Source organism: Humulus lupulus, chromosome 6, assembly GCF_963169125.1.
Source record: "Humulus lupulus chromosome 6, drHumLupu1.1, whole genome shotgun sequence".
Lineage (NCBI taxonomy): Eukaryota > Viridiplantae > Streptophyta > Magnoliopsida > Rosales > Cannabaceae > Humulus > Humulus lupulus.
Genome location: NC_084798.1, coordinates 96,149,914 through 96,165,461, shown reverse-complemented (window position 1 = coordinate 96,165,461; position 15,548 = coordinate 96,149,914). Strand labels below are relative to the sequence as shown.

General features: G+C 40.0%; 1 protein-coding gene across 1 annotated transcript; it reads right to left on the bottom strand.

Moving 5' to 3' along the window:
- Positions 1-12,835: 12,835 nt before the first annotated feature.
- On the bottom strand, positions 12,836-14,386 carry LOC133785313 (uncharacterized). Its single transcript, XM_062224560.1, has one exon. The coding sequence runs from the start codon at positions 14,384-14,386 to the stop codon at positions 12,836-12,838; it is 1,551 nt and encodes a 516-aa protein (XP_062080544.1).
- Between the last annotated feature and the right edge of the window lie 1,162 nt (positions 14,387-15,548).

Sequence of the window (15,548 nt, the reverse complement as noted above, 5' to 3'; positions counted from 1 at the left end):
CGAATTCTGGAAGCACAACCGGGAGGCCAACTTCAACTACTTGTCCGAGCGGTTGAAGAGGACTCTGATGGCACAATGCACCATCCGGTTGGAAGAAGAGGAGAAGGCCAAGGCACCTGCCGCTGACGCTGAAGCCAGTCCCCCTGCCGACCTAGGCACTCCTCCTAATCCTCAAGACCCTCCTGCTCCTCAATAATTTTTTTTCTTTTATTTCATTTTTATGACCCACGGGTCATATTGTAAAGACAATTGGTTTTTATTGCTGCGAGGGCATCTCTTTTACTTTTAATTAAACAATTACATCTGAGCAGTATTGCTTGCAATGTAACAAAATGCTTTTTGATACTATAATATTTTTGTCTATTATAACATTTGTTCGCATGACCGAACTTAGCATAGTACTTTGGTTTGATTCAACAAAATATAAATTTTGAAAAATACTCTAAGTACCGTAGCATGCGTGCTTACATACCTTTTGGTATGCTTTGCTATCGATGTACCTTATATGCCCCCCAAGTGATCGAGGAGCTTTAGGTCCTTGGTCACTTGCCTTGACCATGACCTGTGCAAACATTACTACTCGATAGTAAACATAACACTTATAATACAGCAAAACAACACACGTAATGAACAAATACTTGTAAAAATAAATTTACAAAGGTTGGCAAGAATGACTGGCTGCGCATAGTCCCTTATAATCTCGTATTAAAATGGACTAAACATGTCTTTACGAGTGATCTTAAAAAGATCTTACAATTATAAGCGATTAGCCATCCAACGTGGCTAACCCTTTTTCAAAACTTGTAAAAAGTAAAAATTAATACAAGCCAGTTCTTTAAAAAGGACTGCTTATTGGTAGTACTTGCGCAGGTGTTCACCATTCCAATAGCATGGAACGAGATCTCCATTCAAGCGTGCAAGTTTGTAGGTGCCCGGATGAAGGACTTCTTCAATCTGGTATGGTCCTTCCCAGTTCGGTCCGAGTACTCCAGCAGTGGGGTCGCGGGTATTTAAGAAAACTCGTCGTAGCACTAGATCACCGACGTTGAATTTCCTTTCCTTCACCTTTGAGTTAAAATACCGGGCGACCTTTTGCTAGTACGCAGCAACTCGGAGTTGGGCTCTTTCTCGTATCTCCTCAATTGAGTCTAGGGACTCCATCATCAGTTGGCTATTCTGGCTCTGGTCGTATGTAATGCGTCGGTGTGAGGGGGGGTCTAACTCGATAGGTAACATAGCTTCATACCCATATGTTAAGGAAAACGGGGTATGACCTGTCGCTGTTCGATGAGAAGTTCCATACGACCAGAGTACCTCAGGCAATTGTTCTGGCCATGCTCCTTTAGCGTCTTCAAGTCTTTTCTTCGGGTGTCCTACCCATTTTATTCACTGCTTCGACCTACCCATTTTCTTGTGGATGCACGACTGAAGAAAAGCTTTTAATGATACCGTGTCTTTCGCAGAAGTCTGTGAATAAGTCACTGTCAAACTGGGTGCCATTGTCTGAGACAATTTTTCGAGGCAAACCATATCGGCAATGTTCTTGATGACAAAGTCAAGAACTTTCTTGGTCGTTATGGTAGCGAGTGGCTCAGCTTAGGCCCATTTGGTGAAGTATTCGACTGCTACAACTGCGTACTTCACTCCGCCTTTTCCCATTGGCAGGGATCCAATCAAGTCTATACCCCATATTGCGAAAGGCCAAGGACTCTACATCTGTTTTAACTCGTTGGGAGCTGCGCGTGGGATCTTGGAAAATCTCTGACACTTGTCGCATTTTCACACAAACTCCATTGAGTCTTCATTCATAGTCGGCCAGAAATAGCCCTGCCTCATAATCTTTTTCGCCAAACTCTGCCCCCCAGCGTGATCCCCGCAGAAGTCTTCATGTACTTCTCTCATCAGCTCCTTAGCTTTCTCTGGTGTAATGCACCTGAGTAGTGGCATGGAATATCCCCTTCAGTATAGAACACCATCGACCAGTATATACCTAGCAGCCTGCCTTTGAAGAGTTCAAGCATTGTTCCTATCTGTCGGTAGTACACCATTTGTAAGATATTCCAAGTAAGGCTCCATCCATGTGTCTCCCATCCGGATTTCCATACTGGTTCCATTTGCTCATATGCTCGGCTCGCTCAATCTTTCTACTGGCACAATATTCAAAGTGTCAGCATCTTTCGCGCTTGCGAGTTTGGCTAAGGCATCTGCGTTCGAATTCTGATCCCGAGGTATTTGCTGGAGGGTATACTTCTTGAACTGGGCCAAAAGATCTTTAGTTTTGTTCAAGTAGGCCACCATTTTGAGTCCTCGTGCTTGATATTCCCCTAGAACGTAATTCACTACCAGCTGTGAATCACTGTAAATATCTAGCACCTTTATACTCATGTCTTTTTCCATTCTTAATCCAGTGAGGAGTGCTTCGTATTCGGCTTCATTATTCGACACTGTGAAGTCGAACCTAATGGTGCAGTGAAATCGATGCCCTTCTGGCGTTATCAAAATCACTCCTGCTCCCGCGTGAGATTCGTTGGACGATCCATCCGTGAATAACTTCCACGAAGGAGGTTCATCTTGGGGCTCAGGCGCACTAGGCTTTTCGCACTGCTCGTTTTCTGGGAGCTCGGTGAACTTTGCTATAAGATCAGCAAGACTTGTCCTTTTACTGTTGGTCGCGGTGAATATGTAATATCGAACTGCCCTAGTTCGACTACCCATTTTAATAAACGCCCAGCCGCCTCCGGTTTTTGGAGGACTTGCCGAAGGGGCTGATCAGTTAAAAATGTAATGGGATGGGCTTGGAAGTAAGGACGTAGCTTCCTTGAGGCCAAGATTAAACAATAAGCTAACCTTTCGATGGGAGGATACCTCAGTTCTGCTCTAATTAGCCTTTTGCTTACATAGTAAACCGCCTTTTGTACGCCTTCTTCCTCTCCTACTAGTACCACACTAGCAGCAACTTCGGTGATCGCTAGGTAGATGAGCAAAGTTTCTCCTTCGATAGGCTTTGATAAAATAGGAGGTTGTGCCATATAGGCTTTTAAGGCCTGAAAAGCCTGCTCGCAGTCTCCTGTCCATTCAAACTTCTTGTTGCCCCTAAGAAGATTGAAGAAAGGGACGCACTTATCCGTTGATTTGGAAATGAATCTACTTAGGGCGGCAATTCTCCCAATTAAACTTTGTACATCCTTGACCTTTTCTGGCGATTTCATGTCAATCAGGGTTTTTATCTTGTCGGGGTTGGCCTCGATTCCTCTTGAATTAACGATGAACCCCAAAAATTTCCCTGATCCAACTCCGAAGGAACATTTGAGAGGATTTAGTTTCATCTGGTACTTGTTCAATACATCAAAACATTCTTGTAAATCCTTCACATGTCCTTCTGCTTTTTTCGAATTTACCAGCATGTCATCCACGTACACCTCCATGTTTACTCCGATCAACTCTTTAAACATGTGGTTAACCAATCGCTAGTACGTCGCACCTGTGTTTTTCAGTCCAAAGGGCATCACTTTATAACAGTATAATCCCGTATCGGTCCAAAAGCTGGTGTGATCCTCGTTAGGGGGATGCAAACTAATCTGATTGTAACCTGAGTATGCATCCATGAAGGAGAGGATCTCATGTCCTGCAGTAGCATCGACCAGCTGGTCGATCCTTGGGAGTGGGAAGCAATCCTTTGGGCAGGCTTTATTGAGGTCTGTGAAATCCACACAGGTTCGCCATTTGCCGTTAGGCTTTGGAACCAGCACTGGATTAGAGACCCACGATGGATAAAATGCCACCTTGATGAACCCATTCTCCTTTAATCTTTCAACTTCTTCTTTTAAGGCTCTTTACTGATCCTTATCGAGCAGCCTTCTTTTCTGTTGCACGGGTGGAATACTCTTGTCTATGTTCAAGACATCGCTGATAACTGCAGGATCTATCCCAGCCATGTCTTTGTGCGACCAGGCAAAGACTTCCAGGTTCTTCCGCAAAAACTCCACTAGTGCATACTTCGTGGATGGTTCTAAGTTTTTCCCGACCTTCACGACTCTGGTCGGGTCTTCTTCGTCAAGTTAGACCTCTTCCAGGTCCTCGACGGGTCCAACATTTTCCTCAAAATCCCCAAAGCGAGGATCTAAATCTCTATCCTCACTTTGGGCAACACCCTATTTGGTGACTTCATCACCGGATTGGGCTTGTGTATCAATAGCCATCTACAACCTATCTGGGGGAGTGCTCTTTTACGTTCCCTTCTTCGCCTTCATGACTAAGGCGTTGTAGCACTCCCTGGCCTCCCTCTGATTTCCCAACATGCATCCTACCCCTGCGTCTATCAAGAATTTCATGGCTAAGTGCCATACTGAGGTGACGGCTCGAAGATCAACCAGTATAGGCCTTCCAATGACCGCATTGTACGCCGAGGGACAATCGACTACTATGAAAGTGGCGAGTAATGTCCTGGTACCAGGCAATGTACATGCTGTCACTGGAAGTCTGATTGACCCCGCTGGGGCGAGTCCCTCACCTTATAAGTCGTATATTGTTTGGTTGTAGGGCTCCAAGTCCTTAACGGACAACTTCATGCATTCCAGCGAAGATTTATAAAGGATGTTCACTGAACATCCTGTGTCAACTAGCACTCTTTTCACCATCATCTTGGCCCTTTGGATATCCACGACCAGCGGATCGGAATGTGGGAACCGGACATGTTGGGCGTCGCTATCAGAGAAGGTTATTTCGCCCTCTTCTGACCAAGCCTTTTTTAGCGCGCGGTCATCCACAGTCATCATCTCGATGTCCTGGTCGTGGCGCAGAGTCTGAGCATATCGTTCTCTAGCCTTTTCGCTGTTTCCTACGAGGTGTAGGCCTCCACAGATGGTTAACAATGTGCCAGTTATGGGATCAAGCTGTAAAGGCAGCGAGCGTTGGCGCGTGGGCGCTTGCTCGTTGCCACCTGGAGCTTCTCGTTGGGAATTTCCCGAGGCCCATATATACCTTCTCAAGTGTCCTTGTCTAATAAGGAACTCGATCTCATCCTTCAGTTGGTTGCACTCATTGGTATCATGTCCGTAGTCGTTATGATAACGACGGAACTTGGTAGTATCTCTTCTCGAAATATCCTTTCGAATGGGGGCAGGTTTCTTATAAGGCACACTAGAACTCGTGGCCTGATAAACTTCTCCCCGAGACTCAATAAGGGCAGTGTAGTTAGTGAACTGAGGTTCATAACAATTACCCTTGGCTCGTTTATTGTCAGAGGTGGAAGGCTCATTGTGCGGCCGTTTCCCCCTATTCTTGCCATTGCCATTGTCGTTCCCGTTGCCGTTGGGCTTCGACCCATTGGCAACTTTGGCGGGCTCGGTTGTCCCCTTGTCCTTGCCTGGGGGCTTCCCTTCATTGGCGATGGCATCCTCGAGCTTGATATATCGATCAGCTCAATCCAGAAATTCCTGGGTAGTTCTGACCCCATGTTTTCTGAGGCTGTCCCAGAGAGGCATGCGGCGCTTAACCCCTGCGGTTATGGCCATCATCTTGCCTTCATCTCCCGCTATTTTCGCCCCAGCAGCTACTCGCATAAAACGCTGGACGTAGTCCTTCAGTGGCTCTCTATCTTGCTGCCGTATTTTGACTAGCTGATTTGCCTCAGTCGGGTGCACACGACCCTCATAGAACTATCCGTAAAATTCCTTCACAAACATTTCCCAAGAAACTATACTAGCAGGAGGGAATTTGAAAAACCACTCATGTGCGGCATCAGAAAGTGTTGCAGGGAAGATCCTACACCGAGCGTCTTTGGACACTTTCTGAATGTCCATTTGTATCTCTAACTTGTTGACATGAGATACCGGGTCACCATACCTGTCGAAGTTCGGAAGTGTAGGCATCTTAAACTTGCTAGGAGTTTCTGCCATAGCTATCATCTGGACGAAAGGAGTGCCCTTTCTCCTATCGTGGTCGATATAAGATGTTCTTCCCCCGACCAGCTGTTGTACTGCTTGGTTGAGGGCATCTATCTAGGCCTGCACGGCGCCAGGAATCGTCGGGGCCTCTGGTGCTGGGGGGACATACTCGTCGTGCCGCTCCTGGCGATCGTTGAGTACGTCTCTTAAATCCTCATCTCTCCTCCGCTACTCGCTAACTCCAAGCCGGTTGAAGACGTTATTTTGTCTGGGCTGCCCCCCAGCATCCCGTCTTTTGGGTTGGTCATCCCTAGGTGGCAGGCTTCTGCCTCCACCTCTTTCTTCATTCCTCCGACTGGCATTTCCTCTACCTGAGTTGGCTTCATTATAACCATGGTCATCTTTGAATCTTGATTGGCTATGATGGGATCGATTGTTCCCTCGATTGCCTTCCCGGGCTGGAACCTCCTGAGCGTTAGAGGACGGCATGCGTTGGTCAGTAGGTCCCCGTGCATTATCATGCCGTGGGGGGCCTCGGACCGCAGAGCCTGACTCTGAGTTCCTTCTGTTACCAGGAGGACGTTGTCCTCTGCTCAGAGGGTTTGGCTCATCGCCCCCATGGCGTCTAAGACTGCGAGGCGTCTGCCCGGCCCTATTCTACCTTTGCTGCGGGGGATTGCCACGACCAGCTTGGGATGGAGGCTGTGCCTCAGGGTCCCTTAGCGGGACATCGTCCTGAGGCACCGGCAGCTGCTCGGGCCTTTGTGGGCTCAAGGGCTGGATAGGCGGGCTAGGATTAGGACCCCTTTGGGGCGGCCCATTCATAGGTTGATCAGGCTGCGAGGCAGGTGTAGCCTGGTTCCTAGCCAGCTGTAGGGCTGCCATGGCCTCCCTCTGGCGATGGTCCATCTCCACCTGCCTTTCACTCAGTTCCAGGCACTGTCGTTCAATCTCCTGTTGCTGCCGCTCCATGACTTCAACAACACTTTCCTGGCTGGCCCTTAGATTGGCCAGTTCATCCTGCAATACGTCCAGGGTATTCCTCAGCGTCTCGGAATCCATTTCTTCCTCATCAAATTCCAAATGTGGCTCATCCTCAGTCACGTTTGGAGGAGGAGGAGGCGGATGAGACGGTGCAGCGTCAGCCGCCTGTCCAGTCTTCTTGGTAGTTTTCGCCATTGATATTTCAACGATATTGTGTCAAGCTCTCAATGAAAGCACCAGAATGTTGACCCTGATTTTGGCCAACTAACACGGAGTCAAATATGCTTGATGTGGACAAATATGTTGAAATGAATGTGATGAAAAAAACAATAAAGAACACAAGAGTTTATAGTGGTTCGGCCCCAGAGTCTGGTAACAACCTACGACCACTGGAACTGTTATTGATATAGGATTCAAAGGAGAGATCAAAGAACTAGGATTCAATGAGTTTCACCAACCTCTGAAGAACAAAACAATATATCAAATAGAATAACTCTAATCTCAGATGATCAGAAAGCAAAAAAATCCCCCTTCCTTGAGCTATCTTTCTCTATTTATAGGCTCAAGATTTACATTAATTTGTTATAGTTATTCTTTCCTAAATAATCGGATACTCAGGAAATCATGGGAGATAATTTCGGATTCGATCATAACTGCATAAGATTTTCTCCGTGTATAGCGTGTATACAACCAGGCTGGTCGTATATAGAGATTGAACGTTGCGCCAATAGATATCTTCCTGGTCGATAATCGAGCACGAATTCTGCCAGATGTCAGCCACGTGTATTAAATGTATGCCATGTCATCCATGCCTATTTTTTGGATAACACTTTATAAATATGAAAATAAGCTATTATTTTATAAGTCAGTTGTTTCTAGGTTATCACATTCTCTCAAAGAAAAAAAATGTTAGAATTTTCTAAACATGAAATTGTAGAAGTTTCTATAGCCTCTCTCTTCTCAAACCTCTTTAGATATCATGTGTTGAGTACAATAGAGAGCCTAAAATTAACATGTGAATCCTACGTGCTCACACACGTCCTTGTGTGTTAAAGGATCAGCTTGGAAGGCTATGTTGTGAGCTTTCATAAGGATATGAAGATCGTTTATTTTATTAAAAGGCTCAAGGACACCCGATAGGCTACGAGAGATAATCTCTATTGCTTGTATGTGTTATTTAATATATCTATATATGTATGATCTTGATTGATATTAATGATTTTTTGAAAATCCTTCCTTATACTTTCCGCTGCGTATTTTGATATTTTTCTAATTTAATACCAATAGACGCAACACTGGTACTACTGACTTAGCACCCACAAACAATCCTCAAAACATCTACAAATGCCTCCAAATCTTTTGGGTACTCTTATATACTCCAAAGAAACACTTTGGACCCAGAAAGATAATTTATAGATAGCTATACCAAAGTCAACCCACTCCCGTTGACTTTAGTGAAATCATTATGGTTTTTGCACCTCTTTGTGCCTAACTAATTTGTTGGAAAAACTTATACAGGATCTTTATTTATTTTCATGTATATCTAATATTAAACAAATTAATACGAGATAGCCTAAAACATGTTCCTAAAATTGAATTCAAAGAGAAACAAATAATAGAATACTTACAGTATACGCAGCGGAATTAAAGAGTCCTTCCTTCAGTTTCTCTAACTCTTGTATCCTCTCTGTCGCAGAGTATTACCAAGAAACTGAACCGATCTTCTATTTTATTCACGATCTTCCAATGTATCCTTAGAACCACCTAGACTAGTGTGGGCAATTCTCAACACATGAGATAGATATAGAGAGAAGAAGAGAAAATAAGAAAGTGGCTTAGAAAAGGACTTGTGTTTAGAGAGAATATAAAAACTATCAGAAAATCTGACTTATCAAAAACCCTTTTTTTGACTTCTCTATAAGCACTCCTTTTATAGACTCAATTAGGCCATTTAATTTAATTAAAAAATCAATAAAATAACAGCCATTTTGAAGCCCTAGGTCGAAATTATCATGGGCTATAGGCCCGTGAAATTTCCCATTTGATTATAAGCCCATTGGACTTAAAATCAAGGCCTGTATTATTTTCTATTGATTTAATTAATTAAATAATTATTTAAATCCTTTATCAAATTAATTATTTATAATTTGAACCTTGATTTAAATTTATTTATTAATTTAGATACCAATTTATCTTAATTAATAAATCTGCCATAATTTCTCTTTTCTTCTCAAAATTACACAACTCTGTGAAACTATCCAAAATTGACCTGGTCAACTTTGATAATTCTAATTGATGATTAAATCAATTAATTGAGACTATCTAGATGATTTTATCCAAGGTACAATGGGGACCATGGGCCTATGAAATCAAGCTCCAATAAGTTATCATAAATCTAACAAATAAATTTACTAACTTATTAATTCCTCGTGACTCCACTATAGACTTGGAATTGCACTCTTGAATTCATAGAACACTCTATAACAAATATAGATACGCTATTAATTATCCATTGTTACAACCATAATTGTCACTCAATCCTCTATAGACGGTCTACAATGAGATAGGACTAAAATACCGTTTTACCCCTCATTGTATTTTATCCTTAAAACACTTAGTTCCTTGTAAATGATATTTCAGTAAACTAATTTAATTACTGAAATGAGATCTCTATCATTTAACACCTTGAACCATACTAAAAGGAAACCATGGTTTCACTTCTTCATCAGAAGCTATAGATGTTCATATCTATGATTAACACTCCCACTCAATTATACTACCGAGTTCCCAAGATGTAAGTATGGGCTAGTCCGTAGGGTAAGCTGGTAACGAACAAGTCAAAGAACTCAAATAATACAATCAGTTAGAATACTAACCACTCAGAATTGAGATTGAATTGACCTATGGTCAACTATATGATATGACTAGAATAGATAATAACGGTATGTTTACTTATCTTATCAACTGTCAATATCGGTCCTATCCGATGTAACAAATACATCCGATCTTATCTACTTTGCTAATGTTCTGGAAAGAACATAACACTGTAATGTGTAAGTAGATCATATCGTAGATTGGCAAGTCAGTGTAAATCTGGTGCACTGACTAATCTTAGGACTAACTTATTTTTGAACATATAATCATATTTATATTCCACTGTGATTACGTCACTATAAATAAGATTAGCTATATGCTCGGGATTTAATAGAAGTTTATATTAAACAAATAATCATGAAAATAAAACATGTGAGCAAAGTGATTGACCAAGCCAAAAAATGATTTCTATTCTTTTATTGATAATAAAAATGAGATTACAAAGAATTTGGGTTTTAATTAGGGCATAAAACTAAAACCCCAACATAATTTCACTATGTATTTAACCAATCATAACAAAAATTAGTGGTTGTTTTAATACACAAAAAAGCTTGATGCAACTCTAGATTATGAAGTTAAATTGGTTGAGACAATGAAACCCGAGGAACTCAAAACATTGATGAAAAAGGCCTGGTATGCAATCATTATGTATCCATCTGACAATGTCTTGAAGCAGGTAATTGGAGAAAATTGTCTAGTAGGTATGTGGTTGAAATTAGAGCAATTATATATGAATAAAACCAAATCTAACCAAATTTATTTAAAGGGAAAGTTCTACAGGTTTACCATGGATCCTACGGTTCGGATCAAAATCTTGATGACCTTAATAGAATAGTTTGTGATTTAGTTAATATAGGTGAATAATTAAAGGAAGATGATCAATCAATTATACTACTTCACAATGTTCCTGACCAATTAAAAGAGCTCAAAATAATGAATCAATACAACAAAGAAACTTTGTGTCTAGAAGATGTTCTTTCAATTCTGAAGACAAAAGAGTTTAAAATCTCTATAGAGAAAACTAAGAAAGATGAATATTTTTTTATGAGAGGATGGCCAACAATAAGAAGTTTCAGTAAAGGAAAAGACAACTCAAATCGGAGGTCACCTGCTTGGTTAAAATCAAGAGGCGGGGAGGCTAGAAAGTGTCATCATTGTGGGAAGATTGGTCACTTGAGGAGATTTTGTTGGGATCTCAAGAAGAAAAAGAAAGAAGATTAGACCAATGACAACTCAACTGCTCTTGTTGATGGTGTTTGCTCAGATGGGTCTGATGGGGAAATGTTTGCTGTCTCATCAGAAAAAAATTCAATATAATGAATAATTGACTCACAGTGCACTTACCACATGAGTCCAGTTGACAGTTGGTTTTTTTATTACAAAGAAGTAAACATATGTAGCGGTTTCATGGGAAATGATCAAGCATTTAAAGTGGAAGGAATAGGCTCCATTGCAATCAAGAATTTTGATGGCATAACCAGAATTCTCAAAGATGTGAGATATATACCAAATTTGAGGAGGAATCTAATGTGAATTAGTGCACTTAATAGACAAAGTTTCAAGTATAGAGGAGAAAATGACATTCTCAAAATATCATAAGGATCAATGACTATTATGAAAGGTATAGAAAAACATGGTTTATATTTTCTTATTGGTAATACTTGAAAATCCGTTTTTTTTTTTATGATTACTAACTTAATTATTCAAATTAAATAATTAACTGCTGTATTGTTACAGAAATGTTTAAACGGACACAGAAACTGTTTGAACAGAAACCAGATATGTTTAAACAGTTTATCGCCAGAAGATAAAAATGAACATAAAGTAGAAAACACACAAAATTATATGTGGTATCAGCAATCTTTGCAGATTACTACTAGTCCACGGGGCCACGCCTAGAGAATGAAATTTATTAGAAGAATATCTAAACGATTACAAAACCAAATTGACTTATACAAATAAAGACTCCCTCTTGAATTTGTCGCAACTATTGTAATCTAAACTCCTAATCAAATTTCTGAAGTGCTAAGATCTTGAACTCCCTTCAAATCATAACACTTGCACTTTTCCTCCCGAAAAGTGACTCACAAGCAAGACTTCTCCTGAAGCTTGATGAACAATGTCCAAGTGTGTTCAACCTGCACAATTAGCACAAAGAAAACAATACAGAAGTACACTGTAATAAACCACTAAGAACTTGTTGGACTCAAGTTCTTCACATAATAAAAAACTCTCTAAAACTTAAAAAATATTTGAAAAATAATACACCAAGAGAGATAAGAAAAATCAACGACCTAAGGATGTCTATATAACCTTTAGAATCCCTTTAGGTCGTGGAAAACCAATCAGCCAATAAATGGAAAATCTTCCCAAAAAGGAAAGTCAGAATCTGCTCAAACAGACTGGCAATCCGTTCAAATAGATTCATTGAACCTGGACAGTTTTTAAACCCAGTTTCCTTAAATAAATAAGGAAACAATATATACACTATCTCTGCAAGCTGTACACGATTTCTAGACAAACAAATCAGATCAATAAATTAAAATAAATACCAATAATTTCCATATATACAAAAGTCAAGAAAAGATATTCTTTTATAGGAAATTATATATTTTATTTTATTAACATATATAGAATAATCTGATTAGAAAACATTTAACAGCAAAACAAGAACCAAACCATTTCGAAAATACCACACAATATATTTCGAAAATACATCCATAATTAATTTTGTCAATTTTATCAAATATGTCAATAAAGGATTTTACAATCTTCCCCTTTGGCAATTTGATAGACAAAATTAATTCAAAAACCTGCAACACAAATGTTAGTGACAAGTAAAGAGAAAAAATTCCCCCTGCAAACATGCATTAACTTATAACAAACATATAAAGAAACTAAGACTTAACTCCCCCTCACAACAAGAAGATCCAGAGTTAAACAAAACAAACAAACAAAGCAGGTTTTTAGATTTATCTACTCTCCCCCTTTGTGTCTTTCAAAGAAGCTAATGAAACATAATGAAAAAATAAAGACAATAATCCTAAGCCATAAAAATGTTCTTAGGACAAAAGCCAGAAAAGTAAGTAAAACTAAACCACTGGATCCTTGGACAAAGCTTTAACAGCATCTAAAAAAGAATGTTGCAGTCCTTCAACTGACATCACTTGAGCAGCCAAAGAATCAAGAGAGGTTCGAACAGCAGCTAGTTCTGTAGCAACAGGTCCTGAATTTGTAGGAACAGAGGAGGATTCAGGAGGAATGTCATCTGAGGAAAACTTCAGAGATTGAGGCTTGGCTTTCTTGGATGATGGAGCATCAGCAACTTCAGTAGTTGGAGCAGATGCTTTGTTGGAAGCAGCAATAGTGGGAGCCACCAAATCTTCTTTATCTCTCTTGAGATCTTTTTTTTGCATACTCAACACTTTATCAATAACTTGAGGAAAAGGAAGATTCAAGTTTCTCCTATTACCTTTTCGAAATCCAATGATTGGATCATAGATAAACATAGCCAAGTCTATACCAATTCCGGTCCTCGCTTTGTACAAAAAGGAAGCCATGTCAAATGAGATAGTTGCGGTGTGAGAAGTTGGTTTCCAATTCGTTGTGGCAAACTTATGGAGAACAGCATAAGTGTAGGTTAGATTGGTGACCGAGATGACTGTATTAGGTGGCCATACCATTTTTTTCCCTACTAATTCAGTGATGACCTCATCCTTGTCAGGAGAGTCAAGATCATCATCATTCTCAACATCCAGAGGAAGATGCAAAGCCTGTGCAATATCTTTTGGAGAAAAAGAGAACCAATGGCCCATAACATACACTTTACAATACAAAGGAGATTTAGGGTCAATAATTTCATCAGTAATATTGGCATAGAATTCCTTGGCTATTCTATCCATAAAACCAGTAAATCGAACCAAAGAACCTGTCCATTTTTTATCTTGAAGCATAGTTAGCACACCATAAGGACGATGATCACTCAATACATAATTTTTCTCAATGAGAAATTTCCTTTGAGCATAGAGAACCATATCACGAGCATTATCATTATAACAAAAAATAGAAGAATGAGGTTTGAAATTAACACCTGAGAGTCTTTGAGATGGTGTAGAATCAGAAATAGGTCTCTTGCACATAGCCTTGGACAACAATGGAGTTGCAACTGGCTCTGTGTCAGATTCGGCTTCTTGTTCAGTAGGGACAACGTCTTCTTGTTCTGGCTCATCAGACTTAGCCTCTGATTCAGCATTTTCAGGAACAGATTCATTAGATAAGGTGGTATCATGGGTTTCTTCAGACTCATAATTCTCTTCCTCATGTTCAGATTCAGAGGAACACAGAGAAGGGGGATGAGCCTTCAATATTTTTTTGGCAACAGTCAAGGGGGATGAAGACGAGCCCAACACCAATTTTCTTTTTGGAGCCAAAGAGTTTTTCTTGGATTGACTCGGCTTCACTGGCAACTTGAGTAGCTCAGCAGTAGCAGCTTTGGAAGAAGATGAAACAGACTTGGATTTTGCCCTAGCTGCCAGAGATGGTTCAATCAAAAAAGGAGATTGGTTCTTGTCTCGAGAGGGCACCACCACTTCAGATGGTTGTGCGTCATCGACAATATCAGTCGTGATATCTGGAAACACCATGGGGTGTTCAGTAGAGAGATAGAGATCACCTTCTTGCGTGCCTTGGATTTGGGAGTTTTCCCAACAGATGTCGTTGGTTCTGGAGCAGGTGGAGGTGTCGTTGACACAGATGGGGGAGGCAACGGAGAGGGCTCAGTAATGAGCTTTCTGGATTGAGTAGCAGGGGTCTTTATAGAGGAAGCTCCACGAGTTTTCACCACTATTCCTTCTCTGAAAAGCAACAAACACTTACAAAAACAATGAGAGAAAAAAATAAGAAGAAGAAGAAGAGACTTAGAGGGATCGTGGGTGAGTGAGAAAGTGGGTAGGTGACAAGCTTTCTAAGGACAAAGACTTTCCCATTTATGACACACAAGACAAAAAGAAGTTTCTTTTTTTAAAAAAAATAAAACGAAACAAACCTATTACACACATAAAAATAAAAACTTACCCCTTTTTTGTTGATTTTTTTTTTTATAAAAGGAAATAAAATAAATAAAGAATGCCAACACTAAAAAGGTAACCAAAAACCCCACACGATCTTCCTAATGAACTCCCCCCCCCCCCCTTTTTTATATTTTTTATTAATAAAAAAGAGACAATTAAGGAGAACAAAAAAGACAAGAATAGAAAATCTACTCCTACACGATCAGATGTGATCTTTCTCATTTTTTTTAAAGGCAACCAAGTAAAAGACAATAAAGAAACAAATCATGGTATTCCAAAGATAGTAAGTGGACAAAATAAATTCCTTGGAGACAAAGAATATATCAAATCACACAAAATAAATGCACAATTTCACATAATTGCCACAAAGATTCGGTCCATCATTAATTTCCTTGTCAATCAAATATATTTTTTATATAAAAAAGCACAAAAATAAAACCCAACCAAAAATATCTTCTTTGATCAATGAGTGTTATCCTAAAAAAAATAGAATCAAACAAGTGAAAATAAGTATTAGTGTATACCATGGATAAGAACACTTGTGAAAAAGAAAAATTAGAAAGAATATTCTAGAGAAATAATGCACGATTCAGTCACAACCACATATTCTTAAGTGAATCAATCAACATGTATGAGTCTTACACACATTTTTTTTATTATTATAAACTGTGTACAATTTTTCTTGCATAGTTTCAAGCATAAGTGTGTGACAGTGTATGCAAGGGAACATTTCCCA

Bases quoted from the DNA above. Each gene is read 5' to 3' on its own strand.
- LOC133785313 (XM_062224560.1), bottom strand. From the start codon at position 14,386: ATGGTGTTTCCAGATATCACGACTGATATTGTCGATGACGCACAACCA.